General features: G+C 39.6%; 1 protein-coding gene across 3 annotated transcripts in view; it reads right to left on the reverse strand.

Moving 5' to 3' along the window:
- The window catches only part of PRKN (parkin RBR E3 ubiquitin protein ligase), a 1,304,062-nt gene that overhangs the window by 869,771 nt on the left and 416,225 nt on the right, over nucleotides 1–18,066 (reverse strand). For all 3 annotated transcript variants that reach the window (XM_073894189.1, XM_073894188.1, XM_025866444.2), the window contains exon 3: nucleotides 10,424–10,661. In XM_073894189.1, the coding sequence (XP_073750290.1) occupies nucleotides 10,424–10,661 (238 nt within the window). The remainder of the gene's footprint in view (nucleotides 1–10,423; nucleotides 10,662–18,066) is intronic.

An 18,066-nucleotide genomic window follows, 5' to 3' on the forward strand; every position in this document is an offset into this window, starting at 1 on the left:
TTTTACGTAGAATATTGAAAGAGCATATTATAGCAAAAATGTACTATGCTGGAGAAAAAATATAAGGTCTTGGCAAAATCACTGTATTTTTAATAATTTCCTGTGATAGCAACTTTAAGTTGATCTAGTATGACTGCCAAAATTTTGTTGTTTCAGGGAAGGTTTACACAAGGGACACTCCTAAAGCTGTCCAATACACCATGAAATTCACACCCCCTGGCTTCCAAGTCATTAGCATGTCTAATACACATTTTCAAGTACTTGAGATTTAATTTTGGATAAACTGAGAATTAAGTCTGAAGTTTATCACTTTATTTCATTAGTAGGCCTCCATGACTGATTTGTATTTGGCAGGTGTTAACTAATTTCTAATCCTGTAAATAATTTTTGTCTTATACTACTTTGAACCACTGGCAAAAAATGCTGATAAGAACATCTTCTCTAATAATCATGATATATCTCCAGGATGTATCCAGGGCTCAAGCCTTAACAGCAATTTCGTTTATTTTTTAATAGATTTAATTTCTGATAGCACTTTTAGGTTTAGTTCCCACAGACCCCCTTCCCCAACACACACACAGATTGCTCCATTACCAACACTCCACACCAGAGTAGTGCACTTGTTGTAATAGTGATCCTACACTGACACACTGTTATCATTCGAAGTCCATGGTTCACATTAGGGTTCACTCTTGGTGTTGTATATTCTATGGGTTTTGGTAAATGTATAAGGACATGCATCCTCCATGACAGTATTAACAGAATAGCTTCTCTGTCCCTAAAAAAATCCTGTGTTCTGACTATCCATCTTTCCCTCTCCCCAACCCCTGGCAAGCACTGATTTTTTTCACTGTACCCATAGTTTCCTTTTTTCCAGAATGTCATATAATTGGAATCATATAGCAGGTAGGATTCTCAGATTCCCTTCCTTCACTTAGGATTATGCACTTGAATTTCCCCCATGTCTTTTCATGGCTAGATAGCTCATTTCTTTTTAGCACTGAACAGTTAGTTTATTGTCTGGATGGACCACAATTTATCTATTCACTTAGGGAAGGACCGTAGTTGCTTCCATGGTTGAGCAATTATAAATAAAGCTGCTATAACATCTGTGTGTGGTTCACTGAGTAGACATACATTTTTGACTCAACTGAGTAAATAGCAAGGAGTATACTTGCGGTGTTGTATGGTAAGAGTATGTCTAATTTTGTAAGAAACTGCCTTCAAAAGTAGCTGTACCATTTCATTTCCACCAGCAATGAATGACAGTTGGTAACTGCTCCACATCCTTGTTAAAATCTGGTTGTTATCAGAGTTTTGGATTTGGGCTATTCTAATAAGTGTGTAATGCTATCTCACTGTTTCAATTTGCAATTTCCTAATGGCATATAATATTGAACATCTTTTCATATGCTTATTTGCCATCTGTGTAAATTCTTTGGTGAGGTGTCTGTTCATGTCTTTTGCCTAATTTTTAATTGGTTTGTTCATTTTATTGTTGGGTTTTAAGAATTTTTTGTGTATTTTGGAGAATAGTCCCTTATCAAACGTGACTTTGGCAAACATTTTCTCTGTCTGTGGCTTTCCTTCTTATTCTCTTGACACTTTCACAGAGGGGAAATTGTCCATTTTAATGAAGTTCAGCTTATCATTTATTTATTTCAAAGATCATGCCTTTGGTGCTGTAACTAAACAGTCATCACTATACTCAGGGTCACCTAGGTTTTCTCCCATGCTATATTCTAGGAGTTTTATACTTTTGTGTTTTATACTTAGGTCTATGATCCATTTTCAGTTAATTTTTGTGAAAAGTGTAAGATCTGTGCCTAGATTTTTTTTTTGATATGGATTTGCACTTATTCTAGCACCACAGTTATTTAAAGGACTATCTGTTTTCCACCATATTGCCTTTTCTCATTTTTCAAAGATCTGCTGACCATTTTTATGTGGGTCTACGTCCAGGATCTCTGTTTTTTTCCATTGATCTATTTGTCTATTCTCCCACCCACACTATACTATCTTGATTATTATAGCTTTATAGTATGTCATAACATTAGGTAGCATTATCCTCTGACTTTGTTCTTCTCCAGTATTGTGTTGGCTATTCTGGCCTCTCCATATAAACTTTAGAATCAATTTATCAATATCCACAAAATAACCTCCTGGGATTTTCATTGGAATTGTGCAGATCAAGTTGGGAAGCTGACATCTTGACAATATTGTCTTCTCCATGACCATGAAATGTCCCTCCATTTTTCAATCCTTGATTTCTTTCAAAAGAGTTGTGTGATTTTTCTCATTATAGATCCTGTACATATTTTCTTAGGTTTACATCTAAGTATTTCATTTTGAGGTGTGCTAATGTAAATGTTATTGTGTTTTTAATTTCAAATTCTACTGGTTCGTTGCTAGTTTATAAGAAAGCAATATATATAATAAAAATATTTATTTTTATAAATATATATGTTGATTTTATTTATATTTTAATATATAATATGTATTATTTATTTTTATAAATAAAAATATATTTTATTTTAGAGAGAGAGAGCACATGAGCAGGAGGAAGGGCAGAGAGAGAGGGAGAGAATCCTCAAGGAGACTCCCTGCTGAGCACAGAGCCTGATACAAAGCCAGGACCCTGAGATCATGACCCGAGCAGAAACCAAGAGTCGGATGCTTAACCAACTGAGCTACCCAGGCACCCCAATTAACTTCTGTATATTAATTTTGTATCCTGCAACCTTAATATTAGTTCCAGGAGCTGCTTGTTTGTTTTTTGATTCTTAAAAATTTTCAACATAGACAATCATGTCATCTGTAAACAAAGACAGTTTTATGTCTTCTTCCCAATTGGTATACCCTTTATTTCCTTTTCTTGTCTTATTGCATTAGATAGAACTTCCAGTACGATGTTGGAAAGGAGTGGTGGAGGCCATGAATTTTTGTCTTTTTTTTTCATATTTGTCTATCTTTAATTTTTTTCTATAAACTGTCATTGAGTTACTTCTCAATAATTCATTCCAGCATGTAACGTTTCATCAAGTAGTCTCCTACATTTACTAAGAATATATATGCTTATTTTATAGTCAAACATTCTTCATTACTAATAAAATGCTTTCTTAGTAAGCTGAGGGAAAAGACTCAAAAGACTAGATAAAATTAACAAAAGTTTATTTTTAAAAAGAAAAAAATAGTACACCATGTGATATAAAAATTGATTTTTAAAATTTGACTGCTTGACTAAAATTAACAACACGATTCTTCAAAACGACCTATTATCAGACCGTGTCTACTATTTATAACCAAAATACTTAGAGGAAATGTAGACTCATTCTTTCATCCTGATACCTATATTCTGAGGACTACAGGCTAGTGGATACTTCAAACACAAGCTTTGGAGTTTGACAGTCCTTGATAAAATCTTGCCTTATCTGGATCAGCTCCTCAAATAGTCTGATGCTATTTCCTATCTCTAATGAGGATAATAACGTTGTCTACTTGATGGGGTTTCTAAAGAACTAAACAAGCCATTCATGGAAGCAGTTCTTAGTGTAGTGCCAGGTTCACAGCAAGCACTCGCCACAGATGTTGACCATTATTATTACCACTAGTTCCTGATGTTATAGGCATTTGAGTATTTCTATGATTCAAAAGCAGCTGACTTAGCCAATTACCTGTCAGATCACTCTACTGCATTGCTCAAAACTCTTCCAGTGAGTCCCTTCTCACCAGCGTAACACTTAAGGTCTACAACACCCTATGCAACTTACCCCCATCTTTTTTTAAATGTATTAAAATACAATTAGCCAACATACAGTATATCATTTGTTTCAGATGTATTGTTCAGTGATTCATCAGTTGCATATAACACCCAGTGCTCCCATCCTGATCGCTCAAGACTTCCCTTCGTCCTACTGTTTCACACCCTCTCCCTGACCAGCCATGATGGCCTCCTTGCATTCCAAGCATGTCCTGCCTTGGATCCATACCTGGCTCTCCCTCTGCATGAAATCTCTCAATGGATGCTCTCCTGAAATGTCATTTTATCAGAAAGGCCTTCTTAGCACCTTAAACAAAAGAGAACCCCTTCCAACACTCTCTATCCCTTTTCTCTGCTTAATTTTTCACCAGAGGACATAAACTTACTGGTCGTATGTTTCTTTGCTTATTAGATGCTCCCCAAGTAGAATGAAATCCATTCAGGTAGGCATTTTTTCTGGTTTTGTTTTCTGCTAAATCCCACCAGCCAGAATTATGCCTGGCACAGAGTGGGGATTCACTGACTTTTTGTTCATGTAGTTAATTAACTATGACAAATATTAGAGAATATTCTTTTTTCTAGGCCCAATAACTTCATATAATCTGATTGTCAGGAGTTGATGAATGGTACCTCATTAAGGAAATGAAGACATAACATAGTAACTTAGTTCATGCATGGGTTCCCTGAAGCTCAGGAGTAGCTTACTCAATGTTTTTATTCAAATGTTTATAAAATAATGTATTTTATACATTCACAGTATTTTAAATAATACAATTTCTTATTATTTAGGATAGTGCTACTCAAGGCATGGCTGCTGGAATTACACTTTCAGCATGACCTGGGAGTGCAAAGAAGTGTGGATTCTCAGCCTTTACCCCAAGCTGACTGGGCTGGGCCCAGCCCTCACATGACACTGATGCGCCCTGCAGCTTGAGAATCACTGCTCTAAGGGATACTTAAATGAATCATTTGAGTTCTTTGACCTCCTCTTATAAATATATAAGTATATATAACACGTCCTAGACTCCAAGTAAAAATCATATAATTGGTTATTAATGTAGATCATGACACTGTCTCTCATGTTAATCAGTTATCTTTTGCCATCTATAAATACCCAAAAAAACACCTTCCAGGGTTACAGAAGTTCTGATTTGTTTCAGCTGCTTGTGTGGCTACAGCCTACCTACTCGCTCTTTAGAGCCATCCTGGGTTCAGCACTAAATTCTTCCTTGTCTAATGTGAACACCCTAGAAACGTGAAGAAACTAGGTTTAATTCTTTTCAATTTCTTTCTTTGAGGCACAGCTTTTCAAACACTTTGTAACCAGGGATTTTCTTTTCCAAAATGAAACATGTTGTAGATGAGTCATATGAAAAACTAGTAAATATGAGACTGCTCTGGCTGCCATGGGTTGACTTCGTTTGTCCACCTCTTCTGCCCGGACCTGCCTCCTTCCTCCCACATAGTTGAGGACACTAGGCAGGACCCACAGTAGTAAGGTTGGCAAATCCCTGATACAGGGCATAGTTTCTCAGAGTGCAGTCAGCACCAGGATTTCTGGACCTCTACCCCCACCCAACTGAATTAATAAGCATGGAATGAGCATCCACAGATGGTTCTTCTGCACACTGGAGTGAATCACTGTTCTAGAAACTCTAAACTGTCATTTTTAGTAAAGAAAAATAATCATATAGGCGCACTGCCCACAGTCATTCCAATGAATCCCAATCAAGGTACTGCATTCATTCGAACACTGAAATTGTCAAGATATTTTAAGAGGTGAGGTCAAATAATTTTAAAGAGTTCTAAAAGTTAAATACACAGAAATTAAGATGAATGGCTTACTAGATTTACAATTTTAAGTAATTTAGTAAACATTTATCATCACTCTTCTAGGACATTTGGGGGGGAAACTGTAATAAACTGGACAGATATCCTGTCCTCAATGAGAAGTATATGCAGAGGAACTGAAATACATAATTGAAAGTAGTAGAAGGTTTAAGGAGATGATTAAAAAGGAGATGATTCTTCCCAGATCTGAAGATGAAGGGATGACTCTTTGTAGTTCAATAATAAATCTATATCGACATAGAGTTAAGTCTTAAAGTTGACCTGGGATAACCCATCTCTCCTTTGCCTACCCTTTCCAGATTCTACATAATTAGCACATCCTCTCACACAGCAAGCAGGGTTCCAGGAGGGCTCATTCCTAGTCTGGGGGTGGGGGATGGCAGAAGAACATAAGGATGCCACCCCTGCCAGCTACCTGGTGCACACTCAAGTGGTACCATGGCCATTCCCCAGCCCTGCAAAATACACACCGTGAACAGTCAGTGGGTTAATGAGAACAGGATGATCAGAGAGAGGTCTGATGTAACTGAGATCTATGGAAGAGCTAAAGTCTCATCGTGGGGCATGTAGTCATCTGAAGGCACCAGCTATGGTGGTGGTGTCACTTACCACATTGTGTACACTGGTAAGAGTTTATTTAATCTCTTGTTTGGATTGACAGAATGAAACATTTCAATTAAAAATATGAAGTACATATTAAACATTGAGCAGAATTTTCTGAGAGCCTACTAGTTATCTCTCTCAATTCCTACAGTGAAATAGTATTTTCTTAACTAAAGTATTATGGTCTAGAGAGACAATGAATTGAAGGTGACAATAATTCCAAAATTATTCATCATAAAATAAAGCTTAAAGATGACTAAAGGCTATTTTACAATAAAATAAAACAATAAGATTTGTTTTTAATCTTCAGGTAAATACCACTGACAAAGATAGCAGAGTCAGATACATCAAGAAACTGATTAAAATGTGTGAATAAGTACAAAGGATAAAATTCTGCTAATATTATAAATGTTCAGATGATAAACATAAAGGCTTGATTTTGCTCGAAAGAACATAAATTTTTTTTAACTTTTGAAAAAAAAATTTAAATCCTTTTGAAGAATGAGTTTATGTCATTACTAAAATAATGAATCCAATTTGTTGATCCATAAGTAAATATTTCAATGGTATATAAAACTTAATTATATTTATTGTAAATTTTAACTCTCAAATATATCCTGTTTAGACAAAATATATTATATGATTATTGTACCATAAACAATAAATAAAACTGTTTTGAAATTTTGCATAAACTGTATCTTACTGAACATTCCTCTGCAATTTACAACCCATTATAAGAATAAAACACTGATTATTTATCCATTCTATTATTTAAAGACACCTATGTCATTTCTATCTTTTCACAAACTCCAATGGTCTTATTATGGTCATCTACTTAGATGTCTCCTCATGTAGTCTGAGTTCCAGAATATGCATATCAGGAATTTCATTAATTATTACGAAGCTGTGAATTAATTATTATGAAGTTCTCTCTGGTGGCTGAATCAACTGACATTCTCACCATCATGTATGAACACACTTTTTGCCCACACTTTTTGCCTGTTAGATCCTAACCACTGCTGGATATTGTTAGACTTTTAAATACTGGTCCATCAGGTAGAATGCAGTGATACAAGACTGTTATAACACTAATTTTTTTGTAATCAGTAATGACACCTGAACATATTTCCAAGTTAACTGATCATTGTTTTCTCCTAAGTGTCATTTTATCTACTACTTTAGTCCCTCCTATTTCTGTACCCATCAAACAAATCAATATTATTTTTTACACCAATGTTCATTTAGACTGATCCATATTTACACTTGTATCTTCTGAGCATCATCTCTCACATCCCATTTCGTCACCCTGGGATCAAACCCACTCCTCTCTGTTGTGAGAACTTCATGAGTTCTTTCAGACTGAGCACAAATACTCCCAGTGTGTGTCTGAAAGTGTGTTTATTTCCCTCTCACTTTTGAGCAATATTTTTGTTAGGTATGTTGGGTTTAGAACTCTAAGTTGATAGGTGTATCCCTCAGTCATTTGACATTACTCCAATACTGTTTTTCTTCTATTATTCCTGCCTCCCATGATCCATTCAAATTACTGTTCCATTATAAGTAATCTCTTTTCGTCATTTGATTTGGTCTTTTACTTTATTTATAAAGTGAATTTATTTTTACTTATCTTGATTAAGACCAATTGTGTGTTGTGTTGTTTTGTTTTGTTTTGTTTTATCATGGTTGGGATCATGTACTCTTGAATTAGAAGATTTATCCATCCTGGAAAATTCTCAGTATTCTCTTAGAAAACGGTCTCTCTTCTATTCTGTATTCTCCTATAATGAAACTCCTATCAGAAATATGTTTGGCCATCTCTTCCAAACTCCTAGTCTCTTTTTTTCTTTAAATTTTTTATTAACATATAATGTATTATTTGTTTCAGGGGTACAGGTCTGTGATACATCAGTCTTACACAATTCACAGCGCTCACCATAGCATGTACTATGTATGTATGTACTCCCCAGTGTCCATCACCCAGCCACCCTATCCCTCCCAGCCCCCTCCACTCCAGCAACCCTCAGTTTGTTTCCTGAGATTAAGAGTCTCTTAGGGTTTGTCTCCCTCTCTGGTTTTGTCTTGTTTCATTTTTCCCTCCCTTCCCCTATGATCCTCTGTCTTATTTCTCAAATTCCTCATTTCAGTGAGATCAAATGATACTTGTCTTTCTCTGATTGACTTATTTCACTTAGCATAATACCCTCTAGTTCCATCCACATCATTGCAAATGGCAAGATTTCATTTTTTGATAGCTGCATAATATTCCATTGTATTATATATACCACATATTCTTTATCCATTCATCTGTTGTTGGACATCAAGGCTCTTTCCATAGTTTGGCTATTGTGGACACTGCTGCTATAAACATTGGGGTGCACGTGCCCCTTTAGATCACTACATTTGTATCTTTGGGGTAAATAACCAGTAGTGCAACTGCTGGGTCGTGGGGTAGCTCTATTTTCAACTTTTGAGGAACCTCCACGCTCTTTTGCAGAGTGGCCAAACTCCTAGTCTCTTAAAACCATTGGTTTGCATTTTAACCTGTACCACATTATGGACAATTTCCCATATCTATCTTCCAGTTCACAAATGTTATCTTTGGCACTGCCAAGCTTGCTGTTTTAACCCATCCACTGAGGCCTTTTTTTATTCCAATAGCTAAAATTATGTTCTATTTAATAGCTCTTCTTCTAATATACTTGTTTTCTGTTTTAGGTTTCAATTCTTTCTTTTATGCTTTAATTAACATAAAATGTGTTTGTTTTGTGTTCTGCTTCAAATTGTTATTTTATTTTCTCAAGTTTCAGGGGAACCCAACCTTCCAGTATATGGTATACGCTTAACTTCTACTCATGACAGAATATCCCTTTGTTTGACTTGTAATGTTTGATGATGAGTGCCCCTTGAATAGGGCGTGGTTCCCTCTGGAGGTGTGGATGCCATGCTACCTGAATGTTCTCTAGGAATGCTTTTATATATGCTCTGCTTGAAACATCAGAGGCACTATAAATCTGAGTCCAATATTTATATTAACTTCCCATTCTGGATCACATAGGTACTGCAGAGGTTTAGATGGATCTCATTTTCCCCCATGTATTGCATTTTTTTCCAATTTCTCACATATTTTTTTTTCCAGTTTCCTAAGTGCTCAGTGTGTGTAAAGGACAGACTTCCTCCCCTCCACAACCTCCTCAAGACCACCAAGATATCAGCTCATGCACTTAAGTTCCAAGTTTGTCCATTCCTCTATTTAAAAACAACTGTGTTGTTTCTACTTGTCCACTTGTCCTTGGAAATTGTTTCTTTTTGTAATCTCATCTATGATTTTTTAAACTTTATTAAATTTTACTTAGTGAAATTAGCAAGGGATATTTCATATTATTTTAGGCCTCCATCTTGCTGGTTCCCAAACTCTCGGACACTGTGAAAGCCACAACAACCTAGAACTGCCTATATTCTCATTTATAGTATGTAGAAGAGAAATTCACTTATACTTTATAAAGTCATTGCTATTATTTTGTGTTTCCCATCACACACAGTCAAAAATAATCCTGTTATACCTTTGACTATTTCAATTGGAAAATAAAAGACTAAGGAAGACACATTAATATTGGCAAAATAGCAAAGGAATTGCCATCCTTGCTAAATAAAAGCAGTTTTGAAATGCGTTGTAAGGTGGAGAGAAGGAAGAACCTTTCACGCCAAGCGTGTTATTGACATTGCAGTATCTTGCCTTAGCACCTGCAAGTGACTAAAATTGCCTCTAAAGTTCTCTTTCTGCTTTTTAAAATTTCCCCACATCATCAGAAACATAATAAACCAAAATGTGTTTTAAGAAAATAAGAAACAGAAAAGAAAGGCAAAAGCTGAGAGGGACATATATGTATCTTAATCATATATTTTGACCCTAGCGCAAAGCCTCACATCCCCAGCACCCCTACTTCCTCAAAATAAATAAAACAAAACACTACTACCATGTCCTGACATCTACTCCATCCCTTCCCTTCATTCTTAATCCGAAAGCCCTGTTCCACTGTACTTACTAAATGCCTTCACCTCAAATTTTATAGCCAAGGGCCGTCCTAATGATGCCTCCTTCTAGGCATCTAGAACTTACCATGAACTGAATATGTACACACTGAGAGCCTTCCCTGCGGAGGCCTGCTGCACAAAGCGCTCTACTGGAGTAGACAAAGTCTGCACAATTACCTGGCCTTCCAGTTGGCAGGGTCCCCGCATAGTCGCTGTTCAGGATCACAGCCAGACCCACCGAGCGGGCCGGGAGGATGGAGCTGCCGAGGTCCACGCGCGTCAAGCTCTCAGGCTCTTTCTCCGAGCCCTCCACGGCAGTTCCTGGGCCGTCCTGTCCAGTGGCCTCCCTTTCTTGGCCTTTGCGCCAGGGTCTCAGCACGACATGAACGATGCTCTGCTGATCCAGGTCACAGCTCTAGGTGGGTGCAAGGCAGAAACAGACGAGAAAGAGCAAGCGTTAAAAGGCCAAGTAAGGTCTAACTTGTCCTCAATCCCAGAGTATGCAGAAGAGCCTAAAATCTGTTTGGGTCCAAGGTTGCACATAGTCATGGAACTTGAGAAAAGAGCCACCTGTGACTGATGGAGTTGGACACACTGTTGCTGTCGGTACGTGTGCGGGCTACAAAGGCAACACGGTGCTGGGGCCACAAACCGAAATGTGGGCGCAAACGGACCACAGCAACAGAAAACTAGAGTAATAGTCAAGGCAACAGGAGATCGAGTAGGGCAGAAATGTACCACACTGCATACATAAGCACAGTGAAAAGCAATATTTTTTTAAAATTGATTTACTTCAGAAGTGATGTGTCCTCCCAATTATCAAATATAAATACCAGCATCCATCTCCTTTTTAAAAAGCACAGAGAGTTGGTTATTGCCAATTACAGAGCATTTTTCTCTACAATTTAAAATAATTGTGTTTATGGTAGACTCCACACGCACCCCCTATGTCACCAGCAAACACATCCCCACAGCAATGGGGAAGCAAGCAAGGAGCATCCCCAGGCCATCCCATCCAATATCACAATCAAAATCAGTGAATATTTGCAAAAATCATCTGCACCAATATACTGATGTGTATAAACAGAAGACTGTAGAATTGACTCGAATTAAAGTTTGAAGTAGATAATTTGCTAGGACTATAACTAGACTACCAGAGATCCAAGCCCAGTATCAGAATATCTACTGGATAGAAAATCACTCATCTGTCTTCGCCCTCCTCCCTCAGAGCCAGGACCTCATTATCTCACTAAACCCCCAAAATTTCATTATCTGCAAACTACCTGTAGTCATGCTTTCACCATAGCAATGTTCAAACAACACCATGCACGCACAACGATGCTAATGACAGTCCTAACTGGTCCCCATCCTCCCTCCAGTGCTCCATAGCTGTCACCAGCAAATATTGAAGAGTGGTGCCCATTATGCATCGGGATTTCCTGCGGACACACCACTGTGGACTCAGAAGGTCACAGGATGCCCTCTGGGCCTCAATCCCATTTCTGCCTCTTCCACATCCCATGCCCCAGACCTCTGTCACATGGACATGCTTGCTGTCCCTGCCACCTGTCCTCCCAGCTCTGTGGTCACTGGGTCGTCAATCTCTGTCCCTTAGCCTGCCCCCACCTGCATTCCCCATTTTGTCAAATCACTGCCCTCCCACACGGTATCCCGGGTCAAGCCCTCCCCGCGCACTGACAACTCTGATTACCCTCCTATGTCTTCTGAAGGCTTCAGTATCACCGCCTTGGGTGCCTCTGCCCTAGGCTTACAGCCAGCGCGATGCTAAGAGTAACGTCGTTCTGCCTCAGAAATAGCCTTCACATCTTCTGCTCCCTTACTTCTCAACTGCCATCTCCCCATTTTAAGCCTTCCTCATTATACTCGCTTTGCAATCGCTCCCTGACCACTCATCTCTCCCTATAATCCATTATTTACGTATTTCTGGAGTTTGCTACGTAATCTTTTCCAACGTCTCCCTATTACCTATTACAGAGAATCTGACATCTTACTATCAGCTTCAGGTGTGTTTAGACTTTTCTCCATTCTAGATCACCTATCTTATGATTTTATCTCCTTTCCTCTCCTCCTCCTGACCTTGATTTGGGCTCCATCGCGTGATTGGCTTTGGCCAGTATGACTGAATCACGGCCTTTAAATGTGACCACCAGCGAGAGAGCACCCCTGGGTAGTTTCCGCCTCCTCAGCCTGGGCCCCACATGTGCACGGGGCGCAGTCCCGCACTCAGCCGCAGGGAGAACCGGGTGCCCCTGCACCCACAGCGGGGGCAGAGCCTTCTAGGGGAGGGGCAGCACCACAGACCCCCAGCTGACCTGGGACGCTCACTGACGTATGGCACTGAGATTCTGTGATTGTTCATTAGGCAATAAGAGCTGACAATACTTATTTTCCATTCTAATTGGACTAATAGACATTCTATCACTATTTATCACGGCCTCAGTGTTCAGCCAGAACTCTAGGAATCGCAGAGAGCCTTCAGCCTAAGTCATTTCAAATAAACCAACACCAAGATCTGAGTACCCTTGAGCAGGCATGCGAGGGCAGGAGCTGTGCAACAAGGGGGAGACAGTCAAGAATGAGTCTCCTAATGTCCCCTGAGGTTTTTATCCATAGTGTGTTCTTTTCAAGGAGGTTCAAGAATTCAGTCAGATAAAATTCCTCTCTCGACGTTCAGGATTTTTGTGCTTCTGATAAAAGTAATGCCTTTCTTTCTCATCTGAATGCCAGCAATCTTTGCCTGCCATGCGCTTCTTGCAGTTGGTCGGAGTGTGGGCAGGACTTGTGGTGTGTGTGTGGTGTGTGTGTGTGCGTGCGTGTGTGTGTGTGTGTGTCTGATCTTCAGACTCAGTTTAGAAATTCTTGAGAGCAGCAGCTGGGTCATACTTATATTTTTATTTACCAGAATGCCTCACACAGCGCTCTGAACCTAGTAGGTAGACAACATATGTCCATGAACGGGAAAGTCGAAGGACTGGGGCAGAAACAAAAATATAAATAGTCATAAACTCAATACCTAAAGTGCTCCATGAGGAACCAGAAGCCTGTGGAAGAAAGAACATGGAATTTAAAGCCAGAGAGATGTAATCTATTAGCTGTATGATTTTTGGCGAATGACTTCTCCTCCCTAAGCTCTAGTTTCTACATCTGTCGTTGGCAATAATAGCACCAACTTTGAAGACTACTCTGGAGATTTAAGGAAACAGAAGGAGTGCAGAGCCCAATCCACAGCAATAACTCAATACGCAGTTGTTAGTATCAGTATCACCATTCAGGAGTTTTGAAAACTCAACAGGATTGGCCCCTGATCTTGTACATCAATAAAGCCTCTGAATCCTATGAGGCTACCCCACGCACACAGTCTTACTTGGAGAATGGACACAGAAGGTGGAATAAGCAGGCGCTATAGATGTGATAATCACTCTGACAACACTCCAGCTTCCTGTGAACTAGAAATTGATGATAAAAAAAAAAATCCCTATCTGCTCAGATGCCATGAGACACATGAAGAATCTCAGCAAATTCTCAGAGCCTGCTAAAATTTGACAAACATGGAAGAAATCCAAAAACTGAGATTTTCCTTTCAAATCAAGATATTTTTTTGAATGTCCAGGGTAGAACTGGAAAGGGGCCTCTGAAGACTCCGAGCAGATTTCAGTAGTTCCAGTGATATGTATAGAACATATTTCTCTCAGTCTGCATCCATGGTTCTGAGATCATTGCTTAATTCTTTGACTTCTCATAAAAAACGGTGCTGATCTCAGCAGTCCCTTTGCCAGATGGTGCAAATGCACCATCACACTGGTTCAATTCAAAGCCCCATTAATAACATATTCCAGGGATGATAAACTGGATAAAGTTTAGTTGTCTAGCCACTCCAAAGCCCAAAATAATATTTAGTTCTCACAGTATACCAAAAAGTGCCTCAGTTTTGGGAGGTAGAGATTTTCAGTGGGAAGACAGCAGAGTTCTCCAACATGGTTTTAAACTTCCTCAGGGCAAAAACAATCTCTTATATATCTTTGATTCCTCAATAAATAGAATATTGCCTCACAAAGAGGAAACACATTACGTCTGTGTTTTAACTTATTAACTCAACAAGTAAGGCAGTGATGGAAGCTGTCTGGTGTGGACAAAACAAGTAGTTATTTGTCCAACTATTTTTCCTTTTCCAAAAAGAAGTTCCTCTGCTGACATGTAGGTAGGATTCAAATATTTGAGAGTCTGGTAATCCAATTAGAATACTGAAAACAGAGGTGCCTGGGTGGCTCAGTTGGTTAAGCATCTGCCTCTGGCCTGGGTCATAATTCTGGGTCCTGGGATAGAATTGGGATAGTCCTGGGCTCCCTGCTCAGTGGGGGGTCTTCTTCTCCCTCTGCCCCTCCACCACTCATGCTCTCTCTCTCTCAAATAAACAAAATCTTAAAAAAAAAAAGAACACTGGAAATAACTAAAACTTGAAAAACCTGCTAATGCTTTTCAAACTCTTCTTAACCTTTTAGACCTTGTAAAAACAACTAATATTACTCTAACAAGAAAATTCCTGGGGATTGCAAAGTTATTGGAATGTTTTCCAAACACTTAAAGAAGAGTTAGACAATTTCTGAAATGATTAATAATGAGATTCAAAAAGTCAATAATGTCACATTTTTAACGAAGGGCTTTCATCTTTCATAGAAATAACAACCATAATAACAAAATGAAATAAGCACACACTATTTTTGAGCTCTAGCTAGCCTCCAGGCTGTGTTACAAGGTTTTTGATGCCGTCAGTTGTCTCCACGTTGCCAGGGTCCTCTGAGAGAAGGCTGTTGTCAGCCCCGAGTGTGGCTCTGCCTGGCACAAATCAAGCTCTTCACTTGACTGGCGGTTTACTTCCATTGCACCTGACAGAAGATGAAGGTGAGCCACAGAGAGGTCCACGGCAGGTTCAGTGTCACCCAGCTTCGAAGTGTGAAGCCAAGGTAGGAGCCCAGGCCAAGGGCTCCCCACTACCTTTCTGTGACATCCCAAGCTCCACAGCATGGCTGCTCAGAGGTGGGGAGCGGACAAGGCAGACAGAGGAGGACGAGGGCACAAGGGCCGGGGGGGAGGAGCAGGGTTTGGAAACTGCATGGACACAGCCCACCAACAAAAGAATGATTAGGAGAAAGCCAGGTCCCGGAATGGGAAAAGCTATGGAAGACAGCCCTCCTGGAACCGGCTCAATGGAAGCAGCAAGAATGCATGCGTGGATCTGATTAAAAACAAACAAGCTAGCCGAGGGATGATGAAAGCAAGAACGGGGGCCAGTCACAGAACCTCGGTCAAAGCACACTGAGTACCGAGAGTGCAAAGGGGGCCTGACACAGGGCCACGCCCCAGAAGGCAGGTCGCTGGGGTTCTTGCTGCTCAGAGGTCAGTGCGGCTCCAGGTCCCCGGGGCCCGAGAAGACAGCACTGGCCACTCTGTGCTGCGCCCACCTTCTCCGTGTGTCTCTCTACTCCAAACGGTGCCATCTTCAAGAAAACAGACTGAATCCAATGCTGCAGTATCTGTTCCAGCGACCTGCTCACAGTACCCACTCCCCTGGGTTTGTGGAGTAACTCAACCGTCCTGCGAAGCTCCCATCCAATGTGGCAGTCAGTCCGGAGGTGAGGAGACGGGCCAGGGGGCTTGAGGAACTTGCCCAAATAAGACACATAATTAGGAAATGAAAGAGCCAGCTCTGCAGCCCATGTTTTCCGGCTGTAAGCCCAGGGCTCTTTTAAATACTCTGCTTCAGACACTCCACCTCTCCGAATTCATGATATAAGCAGACATGTTGGACAGAACTTCCCGACCACCTTACTGGTCTAAGCATCCTGACTCGCCCACACTCATCAGCACACTTCCTGTACCAATTCCTGTGCTCATTAAATTGGTCAGGTTATCTCCGATACCTTCAATCTTACTCATTTTTAGCTCTCTCCAGTCTGCCAGGCTCAATTTCATCCTACAAAATGTTTAAATTATTTGAATGGGAGGGCTCTCACACGTCCTATTGTGTACTAACTTTACATTTTAAGGTCTGAAAAATCTCTGATTTTCATTTGAATTTTTAATAACGCACATTTTTCCCCTCAGAAAAGCAATAATATGGTCAGCCAAAAATTATCAGATAAAAGATTTTCTAATTTAATAGGCAATGATGTTATCAGATTTTAATTTTAAAAATCATTTTGACATTAAGGAGGTCTTTCCTAGATAATTTTACATAAATTATCTAAATAAGAAACACTTTTTCAAACAACTTACATTTTCTTTTCTTTCTTTTGCTGTCAAAAATTCAGAATGCTTCTTCTGACAATAACTTTTAACAAACGTTTCTGTACCCGATTTTAATAATATATTTCCTATGTCAGAGAAAGACAAAATGGCAATTACTTAGGAAGCTACTTAAAGATATTTTTAGATGTAATGGTTCGGAAATGCTCTGCATGGCCATAGCTAACAACGCAACAACGCGGGGAAAGCAGCCCGAGCTCAGAGATGTTCAGAGGCAAGTCGGAATAACCAGAAAGGAATCATTCCTACAGGTTTGTTCTCTTGAACTCCAGTCCCCTCTGCTGTCTTCAGTGAGCGCTAAATGCCAATTTATATTAATTGGATGAGAATAAAAACGTTCCTTCAACTTGAGCTTTCATTTTTTTTCTTAGACTTGTAAAAGGCGGATATTTTGTGATTTAAGCTTTAATTTTTTTCACATTTCTTAGGACTGGTTTTCATTATACTCAAAGATATGACACATAAAGATACTAAAAGGCCCGTTCTCTGGTTGCAGCAGGCCGAGAATGCAACTCCTACGAAAGGTCAATTAGCCCCACACTAATTAGCCAGTGTGGGTCGGGGCCCCGTCGCCGTCCGGCTCCCTCCCACCTCGGGCCTGCGGCCATTTTACTGCTCATTAGGATCCGTACCAGAGGAAGCTCAGTGGGAGGGGAAGGGGACAAAATAGGAATCAATGCCCTTCACTACCCGGTAGCTTTGTGGTAAATAATTTACTGCGGGAGGAAGTGCCTGCTGTGTGCACAAGGTGAGGTCTGGGGCTCTGTCGGTCCACGCGCGCCCTTTCCTAGATACACAGGGAACAGATAACCAGTCCCGCCCATTACACCGAGTCACGTCATGTTTTACATTGTAAACCTTACAAAGGTGTTTCCCAGTGTTGTTTCTTTAAATATTCGATTACTAGTTATGATAAATATTACAGCTAAAAATATATACATGGATTTTGGCAACAGAAATAAATTAATGTTTACAAGTCACTGCATATGCTTTATCGTATTCATGGGGGGAGGTTAGGGCACAGGGTTAACAAACACACTTCGTTCTCAAGCATGTATGGAAAACAGATAAATCCTGGACAATAACCCATTTCATATTATATCTTCTTCCTAAGGAAATTTTCCCTAGGAAAAAAATAGGAAGCACGCAAACTGTCATCCTAAACTCAGTTCATATGCCATCTCTCTCTCACTGAGTTTTCTCTTTCCCCCAAACTCAATGGAAAATTTATTATTGCCAGAGAGATTCTGCTTATAATGTGGAAAGAAGATATTCTGCAGCAAGGAGGTCATCTCAGAAAAAAAACAAAAACAAAAACAAAAACAAAGAACCTGATAAGGATAAAAACATCTTCATATCCTTTTTGGGCATCTATTTATTGCTAGCCCCTAAAAAAAACAAACAAAAAAACAAAAACAAAAAAAAACAGTCAGCCACCATTATTTTAATTCCACTTGTTTCCAGTTTCCTTCTCTTCATCCCTCATGTACTTTCAT

This window comes from Callorhinus ursinus, unplaced genomic scaffold (assembly GCF_003265705.2).
Source record: "Callorhinus ursinus isolate GAN/ISIS: 27379988/994484 unplaced genomic scaffold, GSC_fseal_2.0 scaffold6, whole genome shotgun sequence".
NCBI classification, from domain to species: Eukaryota; Metazoa; Chordata; class Mammalia; order Carnivora; family Otariidae; genus Callorhinus; species Callorhinus ursinus.